Source organism: Phyllobates terribilis, unplaced genomic scaffold (assembly GCF_046119375.1).
Source record: "Phyllobates terribilis strain yellow unplaced genomic scaffold, ASM4611937v1 Scaffold_4__5_contigs__length_816908805, whole genome shotgun sequence".
NCBI lineage: Eukaryota > Metazoa > Chordata > Amphibia > Anura > Dendrobatidae > Phyllobates > Phyllobates terribilis.
In genome coordinates this window covers 583,462,355-583,479,141 of record NW_027362764.1, presented here as the reverse complement: position 1 = coordinate 583,479,141, position 16,787 = coordinate 583,462,355, and the positions used below count along the sequence as shown (strand labels likewise).

At 39.5% G+C, this 16,787-nt stretch overlaps 1 protein-coding gene across 4 annotated transcripts in view; it reads left to right on the top strand.

Annotated features, from left to right (window-relative positions):
- The window catches only part of TMEM241 (transmembrane protein 241), a 190,822-nt gene extending 174,235 nt beyond the window's left edge, over positions 1 to 16,587 (top strand). For all 4 annotated transcript variants that reach the window (XM_073679169.1, XM_073679167.1, XM_073679165.1 and 1 more), the window contains one exon: positions 12,576 to 16,587. In XM_073679169.1, coding sequence (XP_073535270.1) covers positions 12,576 to 12,636 — 61 coding nt within the window. In that variant the 3' untranslated portion in view covers positions 12,637 to 16,587. The remainder of the gene's footprint in view (positions 1 to 12,575) is intronic.
- Positions 16,588 to 16,787: the final 200 nt, after the last annotated feature.

Here is a 16,787-nt window from a genome sequence, read left to right as displayed (position 1 = left end):
AATCCGCATTGTTTGTTTTGCAATGAGTTTGTAGAATTACATAAAAAAAAAAAAAGATTTGGGCCCCAATTCATCAAGACTGGAGTCTGAAAAGTGGCGTGTTCCACATCCGAAATCTTACTCCAGTCAATGGGGACCCAAACTTTGGTGCTGTAAAATGGTTGTAATAAGGCCTACAGGGCTGCCAAAGGCTGGCTAGTACCCCCACATAGTCTCTCTCTGTTCTTCTGGAACTCCAAACACTGAAACGGACTTCTGGGAGAAGTCCATGTTCGGAGTTCAGCACCGGACACCTAGTGTCCGGTACGAACCTTGAACTTTACAGATCGAGTTCGCTCATCTCTACTCTCCAGCACCATGAGCTGCATGTACTCCACCAAAACATGACATCCAGAGTCCTGCTCTCTGGGGTCTACATTGCTGAGCACAGGCCCCATATATTCAGGATGCTGTTTGCCAGTTAGCAGAGCCACATAGTTTTCACATAAGCTCTCCTTTCAGAATAGATAGTTGCTGGTTTTGCCCTACAAGTGTTGCTTGTAGATGGGCCCTTTTGTGCAATCCTTGTAACGTCTCTGTGGTAGAAGGCAGACAACTTGGCAGATATACTTGGCAGAGTGCACAATTCCTTCATTTTTAAAGAGTTGTTTGAAAGTGTCAGAAGGCTCCTTTGTATTCTTGTCAGGACGTTAATTACAACCTGATACTGGCACGTGCCAAGGTAACGCTTTGTTTTTCCCTCTTGGCTTCATAAAGATTTCTGCAATTGGTGCTGACGTATGCCTGATGTAGTTTTCCCCCCTACCCCTGTGTGACACAAATGTCAAAAAAATCATCTCACACATCGTTGTCAATATGAAAATGCCTTTGAGATTAAACCAAAAATCACTAAAACCAAAGGAATTAAGATGAAGAAAAGTATCAGATTCCAAATACATCAAATATATTAGTAACATATTTAGGAATGAGCACAGCAGTGATGTAGAACAGAGCATACAACCTCGATAATAAAATGTTCTCTCTCTAGTAACAACACAACAACCGTAAACTAAAATAGTCAACAATTTTACTTTAAACTTTCACATCCTGTAGAAAAATATGATGTCTTTCCTAATGCCTCAAACAAGTTAAAACTGAGTTTGGTGAATGTAACAGTCTAATATGTCCAGGAATTATTACTTGTTTTTCATGCTCTGTAACTTGCCATCTGCTCTACTTTTCAGTGCTTTTTTTCCTCTTCATAAGTATTCTGCCGGCACTATAGCTGCTGGAACTTCCTTTCACTTCCCAGCATGCATTCATTCTGTCATTGTCCAACAGCTTGCCTACCCTGGTGCTGCAGCAATACACAGTGTATGAATGTCATTCAGATATACACAAATAGGCTTCCTGGATGGGCCCAGCTCCCCATAGGCCTATGTGATAATGATTTAGAAAAGATGCAGTTGTGCAAAATAAACTGAAAGCAAACACAGCACTAAAAGTCTAAATAATAGCAGTTACTATTGAGGGAGGTCACAACAGTAACGCTTTCTGTAAGGAAAATAGGTAATTTAAAGGGGTTGGTCAAACATATGATATTGATGACCCATTCTTAGGATATGTAATCAGTATCAGATCGGTGGTGGTCGGACATCCCCATTGATCACCTGTTGTTAACTTCAGTGGTGGCCGGATGTAAACATTGGACAGCGCTGGAGTTCTGCACATCAGCTCCTATTCAGAAGAATCAGCCGCTCTGCATTAAATGGAGCTGTGCAGTGTTGACGCTGTAGCTTAGAACAGCTGATAGGTGGAGGTGCTTGGTGACTGATCACCACCGATCTGATATCTTAAAGATAGGTCATCAGCGTCATATAATCGGCCAGCACATTTAAAATAACATTTTCAGCTAGAAAAACCTTTAATTGGTAATGGGAAAAATGTTTTTTTTCCTGAAAGGATTTTATTTCATCTGCACAGTGATTGGCTTTTTGCTCTGTAACATCTTTAACATTCATTTCATTGCTGGGAGAGGAAAGGTTACATTTTTCCATAGGCGGCACAGCAAGTGTAGAATAAACTGGAGGATCAATGTAAAAATGTCCATCTTGTGTTCTGCAGACCCCATTTCTCTGGTGTGTTTCAGAAAGGCCTCTTCTCACTTGTTTCATGAAGGAATACAATCCTGCTGCTCTGATCTACTCTAATCTACATGACTTGTAACTTGGCTTCTTTCCCAGGCACAGCGCTCAATGAAGGAAGGAAAAAAGTTACAAAGGTCACACATAGTATGTAAAGCTCTTGAACTGCAAGTGGGAAATATTTTGCTGAATTTTGTCAGCATTGCAGACCATTTTTTTTATTTATTAACTTGATTTGCAAGAAAATACAGTAAAAAAAAAAATGTGGTCAAGTGTGGAGATTCGCAGTCTACATTTTAAAAAAAATATAACTAATGTGCTAATACATAACTTAAAGCACCACTCTAGAGTTTTTCTTATTTCACCGCTGGAGTGGTGCTTAAAATCCAGATCCCCTGTCTGATACTCCCTTTCCGGCGTTTTCATCTGTTTTTGCTGCCTAGTTCTGGCTCTCATAGACTTGCATTGCGCACTTGTGACGTAGCGTCTGAGTTCTGGCCAATCAGAAGCTGCGCTCACAAGATGGCGCCATGGGACAAGAGTGGCGCTAAAAAAAAATGGACAAGACGCCAGAGGGTGAGTTTATGACCGGGGGCCTTACATTTAAGGCACCACTCCAGCGGTGAAAAAAAAAAACAGACTTAGTCGTGCTTTGAAGGGAATGTCCAGGATTGGGAACAAAGTATCCAGTCACTCAGACTGCAAACTGCTAAATCTTTACCGCCTGTGGTGCACAGTATTTGTGGTGCAGAACGTATGTTTGTAATTTGCGGTCATTTGACCTCCTGTCCCCACCGAAAGTTCGGCAGTATGCAGTCACACAGGTTGTCTGCAAACTTTTGTCTCAAACCTGGACAACCCGTTTAAAACTCTCTGATGAATTCTGACCAGCTGCAGCCACCACTAGAGGGGGAATAGGAGCTTTCTTTATACGGATGACACAATGTACCCAGTGATAAGTCAGTTATCAGTAACCTCCCCCTAGTGGCGGTTACATGCAAACAGATTTGGAGCAGTGAACCAGAAAAAAACAGCTCAAATCTGCATATTAAACAATATGGGAATTAAAAAAGGGTTAAGGCAGAAACTAAAACACAAAGTCAGAATTTCAAAGTGAAAACACAAAAGCCATCCTTGTATCATGTGCGTAGAAGGAACGTGAGTGAGGCTATGTTCATATCAAGTGTTAGTCATAGAGAGAGATATTTGATGCAGCATGGACGAGATGACCTCCATGCTGCTGCTAAAGGGCTTTTTTCTATTTTGAAGTTGAATAGAAAGCTCCGTAATGTTTGCACTTATTTTTTTTACCAATTTGACTTACTATTTTCCTCAAATGATAAATATTGTATTTCAGTTAAAGAGAATCTGTCACTTGCTCAACAAAAATTGAGTTAAATACTTTGCAATAATCCCGGAGCTCCCCTGATTCTTTTCTATTTGTGCTGCGTCACTCAATTGCAGAGACATTCACAGTTGTTTCTTCTTGAGTACAGTATGTGAAATCTCTGCTTGTAGTGCAGCTGAACATTTGTTCAGAGTCCACTCTGGGGTTGTGCGCTTCCACACCTCCCTCCCAAATGCTCCCAATCACAGCTCCGCATCATCTGAGACCGATCAGCTGCAAGTGATTGGTCCCCTTTTAAAGGGTTAAAGGGGTTGTCCACTACTAGGACAACCCCTTTTTGAACTAAGTGTTTGGCCCAATAAAATAGAAAACCTATACTCTCCTCTCGTGCTGACGCCGTTCCAACAGTGTCAGCACTCGCGGTCCCAGAGTTCTGGTGTGGTGGAATGACACGTGATGCCTGGCGCCCAATCAGCTCTGGGGTCACTGTCCCTGCCTTTGTACGGATTGCACATGAAGAGGAAGTCAGAGATCAGTTGCCAGTGACAGTGACGCCAACGCTGATTGAGCGCCGGGCACCACGTGTCATTCGACCGCACCAGAGCCCCGGGTCCACGAGTGCTGACACGGCTGGAACGGCGCCAGGATGAGAGGGGAGTATAGATTTTTATTGGGGCCAAACATTTAGTTCAAGAAGGGGTTGTCCTAGTAGTGGACAACCCCTTTAATCCCTTCATGAGAATTTTGTACCCCAACAGAATGACATTAATGCCTAATAACTGCAGATCCATTTGCTTTTTTCCTTAAACTCCATAGAAACTTAACATGTTGTGCAGCCACTTTTCCACTAATTTTAGTGGGAACAGCAGCTGCTAATGGCAGTTTTGATTTAGCAAAACGTGGTCACAGATGCAGATTCAACCTCTGGAACATTAAGCTATCACCTGTAGGGCACCTACGAGATGGCAATACCTCTTTAATTATTGCTAATTACATAATCACAAGACTAAAGCAATGATGACAAAAAATATATATATTATACACTGTACATGTAACTATTATTCAAGGCCATTTTAATGAGTTGTTTACCGGCAGATTGTACCCCGTCAATCAGGGATTATGGATTACTGTTTGGTCCTATTCTGCAGGCCAATGCCAAACACTTGACAAGAACTCTTATCGTGATTCGTGTTATGTAGATGGCAGTGAAGCATGAAAAATGAAACCTTACAAGAGGTTCACATGCTGTGAAGGGCTGAGCGCCCAGACATAGCGCCATCCAAATTACATCTACAATTATTTCATAGTAAGGAGCTTTATTGTTTCTTAAATCAAGTATTTGCAAAATGTAAACCCAAGATTGCTTTAATTTTAGTTTTACATGGGTTTTGTGATGCAAGGCGTGTTAGCTAGCCAAGTTCATGCTGACAACTAAAGAAATTAAGGGTCGAAGTACAGTGGCATGTAAAAGTTTGGCCACACCTGATCAAAATTACTGTTATTGTGAACAGTTAAGTTGAAGATGACATGATCTCAAAAAGGCCTAAAGTTAAAGATGACACATTTACTTTGTATTTTAGGCAAAAAAAAAAAATGTCATCTTTTACATTTTAAAAAGTACAAAAAGGAAAATGGGCTGATGCAAAAGTTTGAGCACCCTGCATGGTTAGCACCTAGTAGCACCCCCTTTTGAAAGTATCACAGGTCAGCACGGTGGCTCAGTGGTTAGCACTGCAGCCTTGCAGCGCTAGAGTCCTGGGTTCAAATCCCACCAAGGACAACATCTGGAAGGAGTTTGTATGCTCTCCCCGTGTTTGCGTGGGTTTTCTCCGGTTTCCTCCCACACTCCAAAGACATACTGATAGGGAATTTAGATTATGAGCCCCAATGGTGACAGTGCCAATATTGTTTGAATTGTAAAGCGCTGTGGAACATGTTGGCGCTATATAAATAAAAAAGATTATTATTATTATTATCACAGCTTGTAAATGCTTTTTGTAGTCAGCCAAGAGTCTTTCAATTCTTGTTTTGAGGGTTTTTTCTTACATTCTTCCTCTGAAAATTCTTCCAGTTCTGTGAGATTCCTGGGTCGTCTTGCACTGCTGTTTTGAGGTCTAGACACAGATTTTCAATAATGTTCAGATTAGGGGACTGTGAGTGCCATTATAAAACCTTCAGCTTGCGCCTTTTGAGGTAGTCTATTGTGGATTTTGACATGTGTTTTAGGATCATTATCCATTTGTAGAAGCCATCCTCTTTTCAACTTCAGCTTTTTACAGATGGAGGTATGTTTGCATCAAAAAATTATTGAAATTTCATTGAATCCATTTTTCCCTCTACCCGTGAAATGTTCCCCGTGCTATTGGCTGCAACACAACCCTAAAGCATGATGGATCCACCCCCATGCTTAATGGTTGGCGAGATGTTCTTTTCCTTAAATTCTGTGCCCTTTTTTCTCCAGACTTACCTTTTGATCATTGTGGCCAGAGAGTTCTACTTTAACCTCATTTTCAGAATGTATCAGGCTTGTTTAGATGTTCTTTTGCATACCTCTGACGCTGAATTTTATGGTGAGGATGCAGGAGAGGTGTTCTTCTGATGGCTCTTCCATGAAGACCATATTTGTGCAAGTGTCTCTGAACAGTAAAACAATGTACCACAACTCCAGAGTCTGCTAAATCTTTCTGAAGGTCTTTTGCATTCAAGCGGGGGGGTTCTGATTTGCCTCTCTAGCAATCGTACGAGCAGCTCTCACTGAAATTTTGCTTGGTCTTCCAGACCTCATTTTGACCTTGACCTCCACTGTTATTGTTAACTGCCATTTCTTAATTACATTTCGAACTGAGAAAAGGGCAACTTGAAAACACTTAGCTATTTTCATATAGCCTTCTCCTGCTTTGTGGGCCTCCACCATTTTCATTTTCAGAGTGCTGGGCAACTGCTTAGAAGAACCAATGGCTGCTATTTTTTGACACAAGCTTAGAAGAGGCTGGGTTTTTACAATATAACATAATTTTTATAGATATTTATTTATTTTTATGTCTAAAATACAAAATGTGTCATCTTTAACTTTAGACCTTTTAGAGATCATTTCGTCTTCAACTTGCAGAACTGTTAAACATTAATTTTGACCAGGGGCGCCCAAACTTTTACATACCACTGTACAAGCAAAAAGTTTATCAAGTAAATTTAGGATGGATAATTTTATTTTATCATGAAGCTAGTGCCATCATATTATACAGTTTGTGCAAAAACCCCAGAACCAGGTTACAAGTAAGATATTATGAAATATATAGTAATCATCTATAGAAAAATATAATCCCTTCATTCAGGCGACATATCTAACCTACAGAGTCCAATAAGAAATAATGGGATCCAATTTTTAAAAAAGCGTATCAAAATTTATTTACAGCCAAATGCATTAATATTACAAATAATGGTGCACCTAAATGGGTCACCACAAATATTTTATATTTGAGAAACTATGGACAGAAGACAAAGAAATGTCACCCCAGGATATATGGCAAAAAAAACCTCCACATATAGATGGTCGTATATCATGCATTTAACTGGCATACACAGAATGCAAAAGATAGCTGGATGAATATCCTAAATACTAACAGCTGTGCGAGGTCAAATCAGAGAACCTAGAATGAATCAGTCGGCCATGTATATGATAGAGCTATATTATTAATAGAACATCTAAGTACAACAGTGGAAGGTATAAATAACTATAATAGTCTCCATAACCTATGCACAAAACATCATGCAACCATAGATAGAGACACAAGGCAGATATATATAATAATCCAATATGCTGTGCTGATTAGTTAAATTGATCACTCCCTGCGGTCATGCTGTTTGAAAGGGGCTATTGCACAACCTCGATGCTCGTTTCACCACCTACCCACGGTTTCGTCAGGAGGTCTACAAGTCAAACATTATTGTCCATGCGTTTCCCATGTTCCAGTTTTTTAACCAGACACAGGGTTGTGTAGAGGTGGTATCGTATAATACAGATGACCTGACAGTGATGCAGAATACTGCTTCACTCAGGGGTGGACGCAGACAGAAGGCCCATGTGCAAGAACAGAATATGGGCCCTTTGCAGTCCAATAACTCATCATATTGAACCCTTTATGTGACACTGACAGAAGCTACTTTTGCAGGTGGAAGTGACCCTTTTAATTCCCGGGCCCCTTTTCGGCTGTGGCTTCACTGCAGTATTATTGTTACTTTTGTTGATGTAGTAAAGGAAGGGTTGCGCCCTGAAAGCAACATCTATAGTGTTCCCTACCATCTCAAAGATCCAAGTTCACAAGCAAGGGCTGTCACAAGCTGCCCGGAAACCTGTATAGCAGATAGTACAAAAAATAATAACACTGACCAGCACCTCCAAACAGAATAAGGCAAGTGTGAACAGGTGCAAGCTGTCACGACTATTCAATATAGCCAAGAAAATACAGCCGCACTCTGAAATACTATAATATGTAGACATTGAATATATGAAATTTGAAATACATTACTGCTATAGAAAATATATAAAAAAATGAAAGTACTTAGCGCACAAATTGGCCAAAGCAATGAGCCCACAAACCGCAACAAGGCGTACCCCTTTGATGGGATCCTAACCTTATATGCCTCTTCTGAGCTGAAAGCCTACAAATTTAAGGGCAGGCAGGATCCAGCTCTAATTAAAACCACGTTAGGCTGATGAGGAGTGCTCAGTCAGAAAGGAGTATTATGCAAAAACTAAAAAAACTGACCAGCACCTCCAAACAGATTAAGACAAGTGTGAACAGGTGCAAGCAGTCATGACTATTAAATATAACCAAGAAAATGCAGCTAGACTCTGAAATGCTATAATATGCAATATATAAATGAGAAAAATACCCTCATTAGTTCACTAAGTACCAAATTACCTTAAATTAGACACCAAATAGCTGCATAACACTCTATCCCTTACGAGCGTGTCTGGAACCAACCCTGGTCTTGTTGTTCTATTTTGAGAGCTGCAACTAAGATGTCTTTAAAAAAGTAAATTTCTTGTACAAAAGTAGAATATATATACAGTACAGACCAAAATTTTGGACACACCCTCTCATTTAAAGATTTTTCTGTATTTTCATGACTATGAAAATTGTACATTCACACTGAAGGCATCAAAACTATGAATTAACACATGTGGAATTATATACTTAACAAAAAGTGTGAAACAACTGAAAATATGTCTTATATTCTAGGTTCTTCAAAGTAGCCACCTTTTGCTTTGATGACTGCTTTGCACACTCTTGGCATTCTCTTGATGAGCTTCAAGAGGTAGTCACCGGAAATGGTTTTCCAACAATCTTGAAGGAGTTCCCAGAGATTCTTAGCACTTGTGGCCCTTTTGCCTTCACTCTGCGGTCCAGCTCACCCCAAACCATCTCGATTGGGTTCAGGTCTGGTGACTGTGGAGGCCAGGTCATCTGGCGTAGCACCCCATCACTCTCCTCCTTGGTCAAATAGCCCTTACACAGCCTGGAGGTGTGTTTGGAGTCATTGTCCTGTTGAAAAATAAATGATGGTCCAACTAAATGCAAACCGGATGGAATAGCATGCCGCTGCAAGATGCTGTGGTAGCCATGCTGGTTCAGTATGCCTTCAATTTTGAATAAATCCCCAACAGTTTCACCAGCAAAGCACCCCCACACCATCACACCTCCTCCTCCATGCTTCACGGTGGGAACCAGGCATGTAGAGTCCATCCGTTCACCTTTTCTGCGTCGCACAAAGACACGGTGGTTGGAACCAAAGATCTCAAATTTGGACTCATCAGACCAAAGCACAGATTTCCACTGGTCTAATGTCCATTCCTTGTGTTCTTTAGCCCAAACAAGTCTCTTCTGCTTGTTGCCTGTCCTTAGCAGTGGTTTCCTAGCAGCTATTTTACCATGAAGGCATGCTGCACAAAGTCTCCTCCTAACAGTTGTTGTAGAGATGTGTCTGCTGCTAGAACTCTGTGTGGCATTGACCTGGTCTCTAATCTGAGCTGCTGTTAACCTGCGATTTCTGAGGCTGGTGACTCGGATAAACTTATCCTCAGAAGCAGAGGTGACTCTTGGTCTTCCTTTCCTGGGGTGGTCCTCATGTGAGCCAATTTCTTTGTAGCGCTTGATGGTTTTTGCAACTGCACTTGGGGACACTTTCAAAATTTGCCCAATTTTTCGGACTGACTGACCTTCATTTCTTAAAGTAATGATGGCCACTCGTTTTTCTTTACTTAGCTGCTTTTTTCTTGCCATAATACAAATTCTAACAGTCTATTCAGTAGGACTATCAGCTGTGTATCCACCTGACTTCTGCACAACACAACTAATGGCCCCAACCCCATTTATAAGGCAAGAAATCCCACTTATTAAACCTGACAGGGCACACCTGTGAAGTGAAAACTATTTCCGGTGACTACCTCTTGAAACTCATCAAGAGAATGCCAAGAGTGTGCAAAGCAGTCATCAAAGCAAAAGGTGGCTACTTTGAAGAACCTAGAATATAAGACGTATTTTCAGTTGTTTCACACTTTTTTGTTAAGTATATAATTCCACATGTGTTAATTCATAGTTTTGATGCCTTCAGTGTGAATGTACAATTTTCAAAGTCATGAAAATACAGAAAAATCTTTAAATGAGAAGATGTGTCCAAACTTTTGGTCTGTACTGTATATATAAAAATTTGGTAATTGGAATGACCGTAATAACCTTAACATGTCACTTATACTGTGGTAAGTAGTGAAAAAACAGAGACAAATCTAGATTTATTGCTGTTCAAATTTGTTCCTCTTTATCCACCCTACAAACAGAATAAAAGTTGCATCTATCCAAAAATGGCTCAAGTGAAAACTATGTGTTATCCCACGAAAAAAAAAATGAGAATTAGGAAAGTAATTTTTATTTGTGCAAATGTAGGAAAACCTTTAAAAAAAGAAAAAAAGTACATTTGGTGGTGTTATCTTTTTGACCTGCAAAATGAAGTACCGTTATTCCAGATGGTGAATGCTATTTTCTCATTTTTGTATGCAATTTTGTTTCTTTGTGCAGATTTGATACCGCTTTTTTTTAACTGCTTTATTTTTTTTCCCAAGAACTGCATGAATTCTACCCTTAAAAATGCAGTTGTGATGTTTATGGCTCTCCATGGTACCCTATAGGAAAATAACACCCTCCAAAAAACATACAGTTTAACTGTGTCTTTAAATGCACTGTGGGCATGTAATTTTTTATGAAATCACATCCACTTTGCAAATTTTCTGCACAAAAAAAAATTGCAGTGGAAAAAAAAAGGTTTAAGGCCACATTCCCACATAGTGTAAATGCCACTTTTTTTCTTTCTCCCAAAGGGTAAGGTCACACACACATTTTCTCCACATCCAAGTAAAACGATCCAATTATAGAATCTGATCAGAGTGCCATCTGATTTTCTTGGATTTGGAGAAAAAAAAAGTTTCTCTACCTTCTCCATTCTGTCAGTCTGTTTTTTTTTCATGAACCCATAGACTTGCATTGCTGATTGTTATCTGACACTTGGATCAGAATCGGACATGTCCCTAATCTTTTCTGTGGACCACTCGGTCTGAGGAAAAATATGTGCACAGCCCCATAGAATATTATAGGTACGAGTGTTATCCGTGAAAACCATAGATAGCACTTGTCCAAGAAAATCAGTTTTGTGCATAAACCCAAAGAGTGTAAAAATAAGTCAAAGCTTGTATCTCCGTAAGGCTATGTTCACACGTTGCATTTTTGCTGCGTTTCAGGATCCCATAGTGTAGCTTTGCTTCCACCACTGAAGCATGAACAGTGCAAGATGTTGATCAAATTATTTAGTGGAAAAAGATTTTTATGTCTTAAATAGTGACTATTCTGAACAAAAAAGTTCACATGAGTTCATGAAAAAATATACAATTACAAATGTAACAGCTGGGGGGGGAGTGTAGGTTGAATTGGTCAGGAATAATTTACCTAAGACATTGGCAGAGCATTGAGTTTGTAGGACACTGCTTACTTTCACACTTTGGTCAGCCCTTGAGTTGGTCAGGTATTGTTGAATTTCACACCTTGGTCAGCCAATGTTTACTTTACACACATCACTACTTTAATTAAACTGTTCCAATCCTAACTGCCATCTCAGGTGAAGAGCCAAGACATTAAACTTGGGAAAATCACAAAAATAAATGTCTTTCACATACTGCTGTATTTGCTTTTTTACTAAAAACGCAGCAAAACCTTATACATGCATTATTCGCTGCGTTTTTATACTTACAAATTGCTTTCTATGTGTGAAAAAACGCTGAAAGAAGTGACATACTGCAGTTTTAAAAAAGCAGCAGTTTTCTAATTGTCAGGAAAAAAAACCAATGTGTGTGCATGAGATTTCTGAAATCTCCTAGCTTTTGCTGTTACTGTAAAAAGCAGCTTAAAATTTGCATTAAAAAAACCACAGCAAAAATGCAACGTGTGAACATAGCCCAAGACTGTTTTCCCACAATGTAACAGACTGGCCATGTAAAGGTATTGCTGGACTTGTCTTTGAAAGTGCTACATGTGCATATAAATAATTTGGATGTGAAATCCTGCTGATTTCCTTTAAGGCCAAAATAAGCCTGCTACTTAAGAGGCTTTATACTTTTGACTACTCCTTTATGGTTCTTGCAGACATCAGCTTTGGAGTACAGCGAGATACTGTATAGCTGACTCTGTGCCCCAGTCAGACAGACCATTTTGTTTGAGCCAAGTAGATTTATTTTTTTCTGTATCTCTCCACTGTTGTATCTGGAATGTTACTTTAAGTAAAGTTGGTTTCATTGCTGTTTCTTAAAGTCTAAAAACTCAATGGGGTTGATATTTTAAGCAAAGGGGTGAGTTAATACGACCTCTAATTTTATGTATAATAAGTGAGTATCATAATTGCTGACCGTTAAGATTGACTGTTTAAACATAACTAACTAATTTGTATGTAATAAAATAATTAAAATTCATTCGATGTCAAGCCAATTTTGGTTCTTGAATTTGAGCAACCTCTGCGAAAACTATTTATTTTTTGTAATTTTTTCTGTTTTCTTTTGCCAGTTTCCTGACATGCGCTCTTGGAGAGGCTCTCCTTGTGTATACAGAGAGGACAGGTGCATGAGAAGATGTTCACAAAAACATTTTTTACAGAATTGCTTAACATTAATAAGCAAGCTTGACCTTAGATTTTATACCATTGCCTGACTTCAGTAAGAATATGACTGTTTCACACCATGTGCTAGTGATCACTTGGGAGCGCTCAAGTGATAGTAGGTTTAGCTGCCTCCATTACATGAAAATGGACTATAGCTGGAAAATTCAGAAGCTAAGGCGAATGGCGTTCTACAGCCCAGATGGGGAAACATGAACACCAACCAAGTCATGGCAGCATATTTTCTGTATTAATACTGTCAAGGTAATAATTTGTTACTGTTCAATATAGAATTTCGCTATAAAGATTTTTCACTACTGGCAGGAGTTACCAGCAGATTTCGTCCACTTAAATGTATATGATTCTGCTTCTTTGGTCCCCGAGGAGCTGCTCTTGCTCCCTGTGTTCCTCCTTGTTTTGCAATCTGACCCACGCCGTGTCTTGTAGGAACTCTATGAGCTCTGGGACCTATCCCAACCCAGAACTCCGGAGTCGCTTCATATTTGGGACAAGGGATGAACACGATTCAGTTGTAACTGCATCCCAAACTGGCCGCCCAGGATGAGGAAAGCAAGCAGGAGTGTGGGCTCTGTGCCCAAAGTACCGGTCACCAACAGACTGCAGGGTGATGAGAAGGTCAAGTCGGACAGCAGTGCCCTTACATCATCCAGGGCATATCGACCAGGATCATCTTTATCAAAGCATAAAAGTAATGATGACCTCCTAGCTGAAATGGCTGGCGGGCCAGCAAATAATGGTTTGAAGGTGAAGAAAAGCAGTGCCATATCAAATTCCAGTTCTGGAGCAGCAACGCATGGGTCAGATAGCAAAACATGGGTCAACACAGGGAACACGAGCACCAAAAGAAGTAGTTCCTTGGGGACCAAAGAAGCAGGATCATCTCAAGAAAGAATTCTTGAACGTTCACATTTGAATGCACTTAAATATATATGTTAATGTCCAAAAACATATGATAAAAAATGTCCATAGTTTTCTAAATATTTGTTTAATTAATCAAAACCGATGCCTTAAAACAAAACAGATGGCATTTTTCAATGAACAAATGTTTTAATGTCTGATTCAAAGAGCCATCGTATGAAAATAAGCGGTCTGTGTTTTCTGATGGTCGAAAGTCTATGGACATTGATCTTTGAGATTGTTCCCAGAACAAAAAAAAAATAATTTAATACATTACACATACATGGCCAGATTAATTGACTGTACTTTCTAATATGGAGTAAAGCGTGTATAAATTTGTAACCATCATTTACACCACGATTATTCGTTCAACGGTTATTTATGGTCACCTTTAAAACATAATGACCATCAAAATATATGTTTTCGCTAAGGCTTATTAAATCATAAATTGTGTGACACACTTATTGCACATCATCTAAGGACACAATGGGGGAGATTTACTAAGCTAAATTGCACCAGAATTGTCTGTGCTTTATACATTTTTTTGGCCTTGCTCGAAAAGGAAGACAGTACTATGCATCAAGATTGCACCAAAATTTTAGCACAAAGTAAGCCAGGTTTAGGTAGGGTAAAGTTAAACAAAAGTGTCTAAAGATGCACTAAATGTATTATCCAATGCCAATAATGTAAAGACTAAGTCTAAGGGTTCATTCTCATTATGTGATCAGCGGCATTAATCTACTGCAAATTGGGGGTCATTATTAGCCTGTGTAGACAGGCAGACCGCATTTAATATGAACACATGCAGTGGCTTGCAAAAGTATGCACCCCCTTTGGGATTATTCATGTTTTGCTACCTAACAACCTGGAGTTTCATGTTTGTTTGTTTTTTTGAGGGTTGGCATCAGTTCATGTAAAGAACATGCCTACAACTGTGAACATTTTGTTTTTTTTTATTGTGAAACAAACAACAAATAGCTCAAAATAACTGAAAACTTCAGTGTGCATAACTATTTACCCCCCCTAAAGTCAGTACTTTTGTAGAGCCTCCCTTTGCGGCAATTACAGCTGCAAGTCGCCTTGAATAAGTCTCTAAGAGCTTTCCACATCTTGCCACTGGAATTTTTGCCCATTCCTCAAGGCAAAACTGCTTCAGCTACTTTGAGTTATATGGTTTCCTCTAGTGAACAGTAATCTTCAAGTCTGATCACAGATTCTCAATTGGATTAAGGTCTGGGCTTTGACTAGACCACTCCAAAACATTTACACGTTTCCCTTTATACCACTCGAGTGTTGCTTTAGCAGTATGCTTTGGGTCATTGTCTTCTTGGAAGGTGAGCCTCCTTCCCAGTCTCAAATTACTGACCGACTGAAACAGGTTTTGCTCAAGAATATCCCTGTATTTCGCACCATCCATCTTCCACTTGACTCGGATCATTTTCCCTGTCCCTGCTGCCAAAAAACATCCCCACATCATGATGCTGCCACCACCATGTTTCACTGTGGGGATGGTGTCCTTGGGGCGATGAGCTGTGTTGGTTTGACACCAGGCATTAGCGTTTACCTTTGTGGTCAAAAAGTTAAATTTTGGTCTCATCTGACGACGGTACCTTCCTCCATTACATTTTGGGAGTCTCACACATGTCTTTTTGCAAACTCAAAAGGAGCCTTACAATTTTTGTGCGTAAGCAAAGTTTTTTTTCTGCCCTTTCTTCCATAAAGTCCACCTCTATGTAGTGTACGGCTTATTGTGGTCATATGGACAGATACTCTAGTCTCTGCTTGGGAACTCTGCAGCTCCTTCAGGGTTACCTTCGGTCTCTGTGCTTCCTCTCTGATTAATGCCCTTCTTGCCCAGGCTGAGAGTTTTGGTGGGCGGCCCTCTCTTGGCAACTTTGTTGTGGTACCATGTTCTTTCCATTTGATGATGATGGATTTGATAGTGCTTCAGAGGATCTTCAGACATTGGGATACTTTTTTAGAACCCAAACCTGACTTGTACTTCTCAACAACTTTATCCCTGACTTGTTTGGAGATCTCCTTGGCCTTCATGTGTTGTTTGGTTAGTGGTGCCTATTGCTTAATGTTGTTGCAGCCTCTGTGGCCTTTCAGAAAAGGTAAAGTGTATATACTGACAGACATGTGACACTCAGATTGCACACAGATGGACTTCCTGTCACTAAGCATGTGAAGGTAATTGCTTGGACCAGAAATATTTAGGGGCTTTATAGCAAAAGGGGTGAATATATATGCACATGCCAATTTTTAGTTATTTGATCCTTTAAATTTTATGCCTATATTTTTCTCACTTCATTTCACCCACTTAGACTATTTAATGCTGATGCATCACATACAAATTGGATTACACAATATTTAAACACAGGTTGTAATGTAGCAAAATAGGTAAAAAGCCAAAGGGGGTGAATACTTTTGCAAGCCATTGTAAATATCAGTAATCAATTGTTCAGTGCGCCATTCTGTCTACACAGGACGATGCATTCTGTTTACACAGGACGATGCACTGCCGAGAAGGATGATTTTTCTTAAGCCAACCAAAAGATCAAGCATTTTGCTTGTGCGGCAGCTGATAGCCTGTCCATACCATACGTTTATCTGGAAGAGGGGCTACTAAAAATTCTCATTCTCAATAATCATGCATTGTAAATGCACCTTAAGTTTACAAAAGAAAATAGACAGGACTTTAAAGAAAAAATAGGATTAATAAATCTGCCCTCATGTATATGATATCACCATTTTTTTATTTTTTTTTTTATAAATGTGTTTATGATGGAATAATTATACAATCATGCCAGTTGGGGAAGGAGTACAGTTGTTAATTAATATAAATGTTATGAATAACCATGACAATAATTATTTTTTTGAGTGCCCCAACATTGTCTCTGTATATATTTGTGCATATCAGAATATAATGTATCCATGTAGAATAGCATATGTTGTTAAATACATATGTCTGTTCCAATTAAAATATATTTCATACTTTTATGTATCCGTGTGAAATCTGCAACTGCACTACACTATCTACACATGCATGCCTTAATTAGTAATGCAGACCCTTTCTAGAATAATTTACAAAGGTTATGAACATCTCTTCCAAGCGAAAAATAATTTTTGCATATAAGGCTGAGTTCACACGATGCGTTTTTCATGCGTTTCCGCGGCGTTTTTGCAGTTGCGGAAAAGCA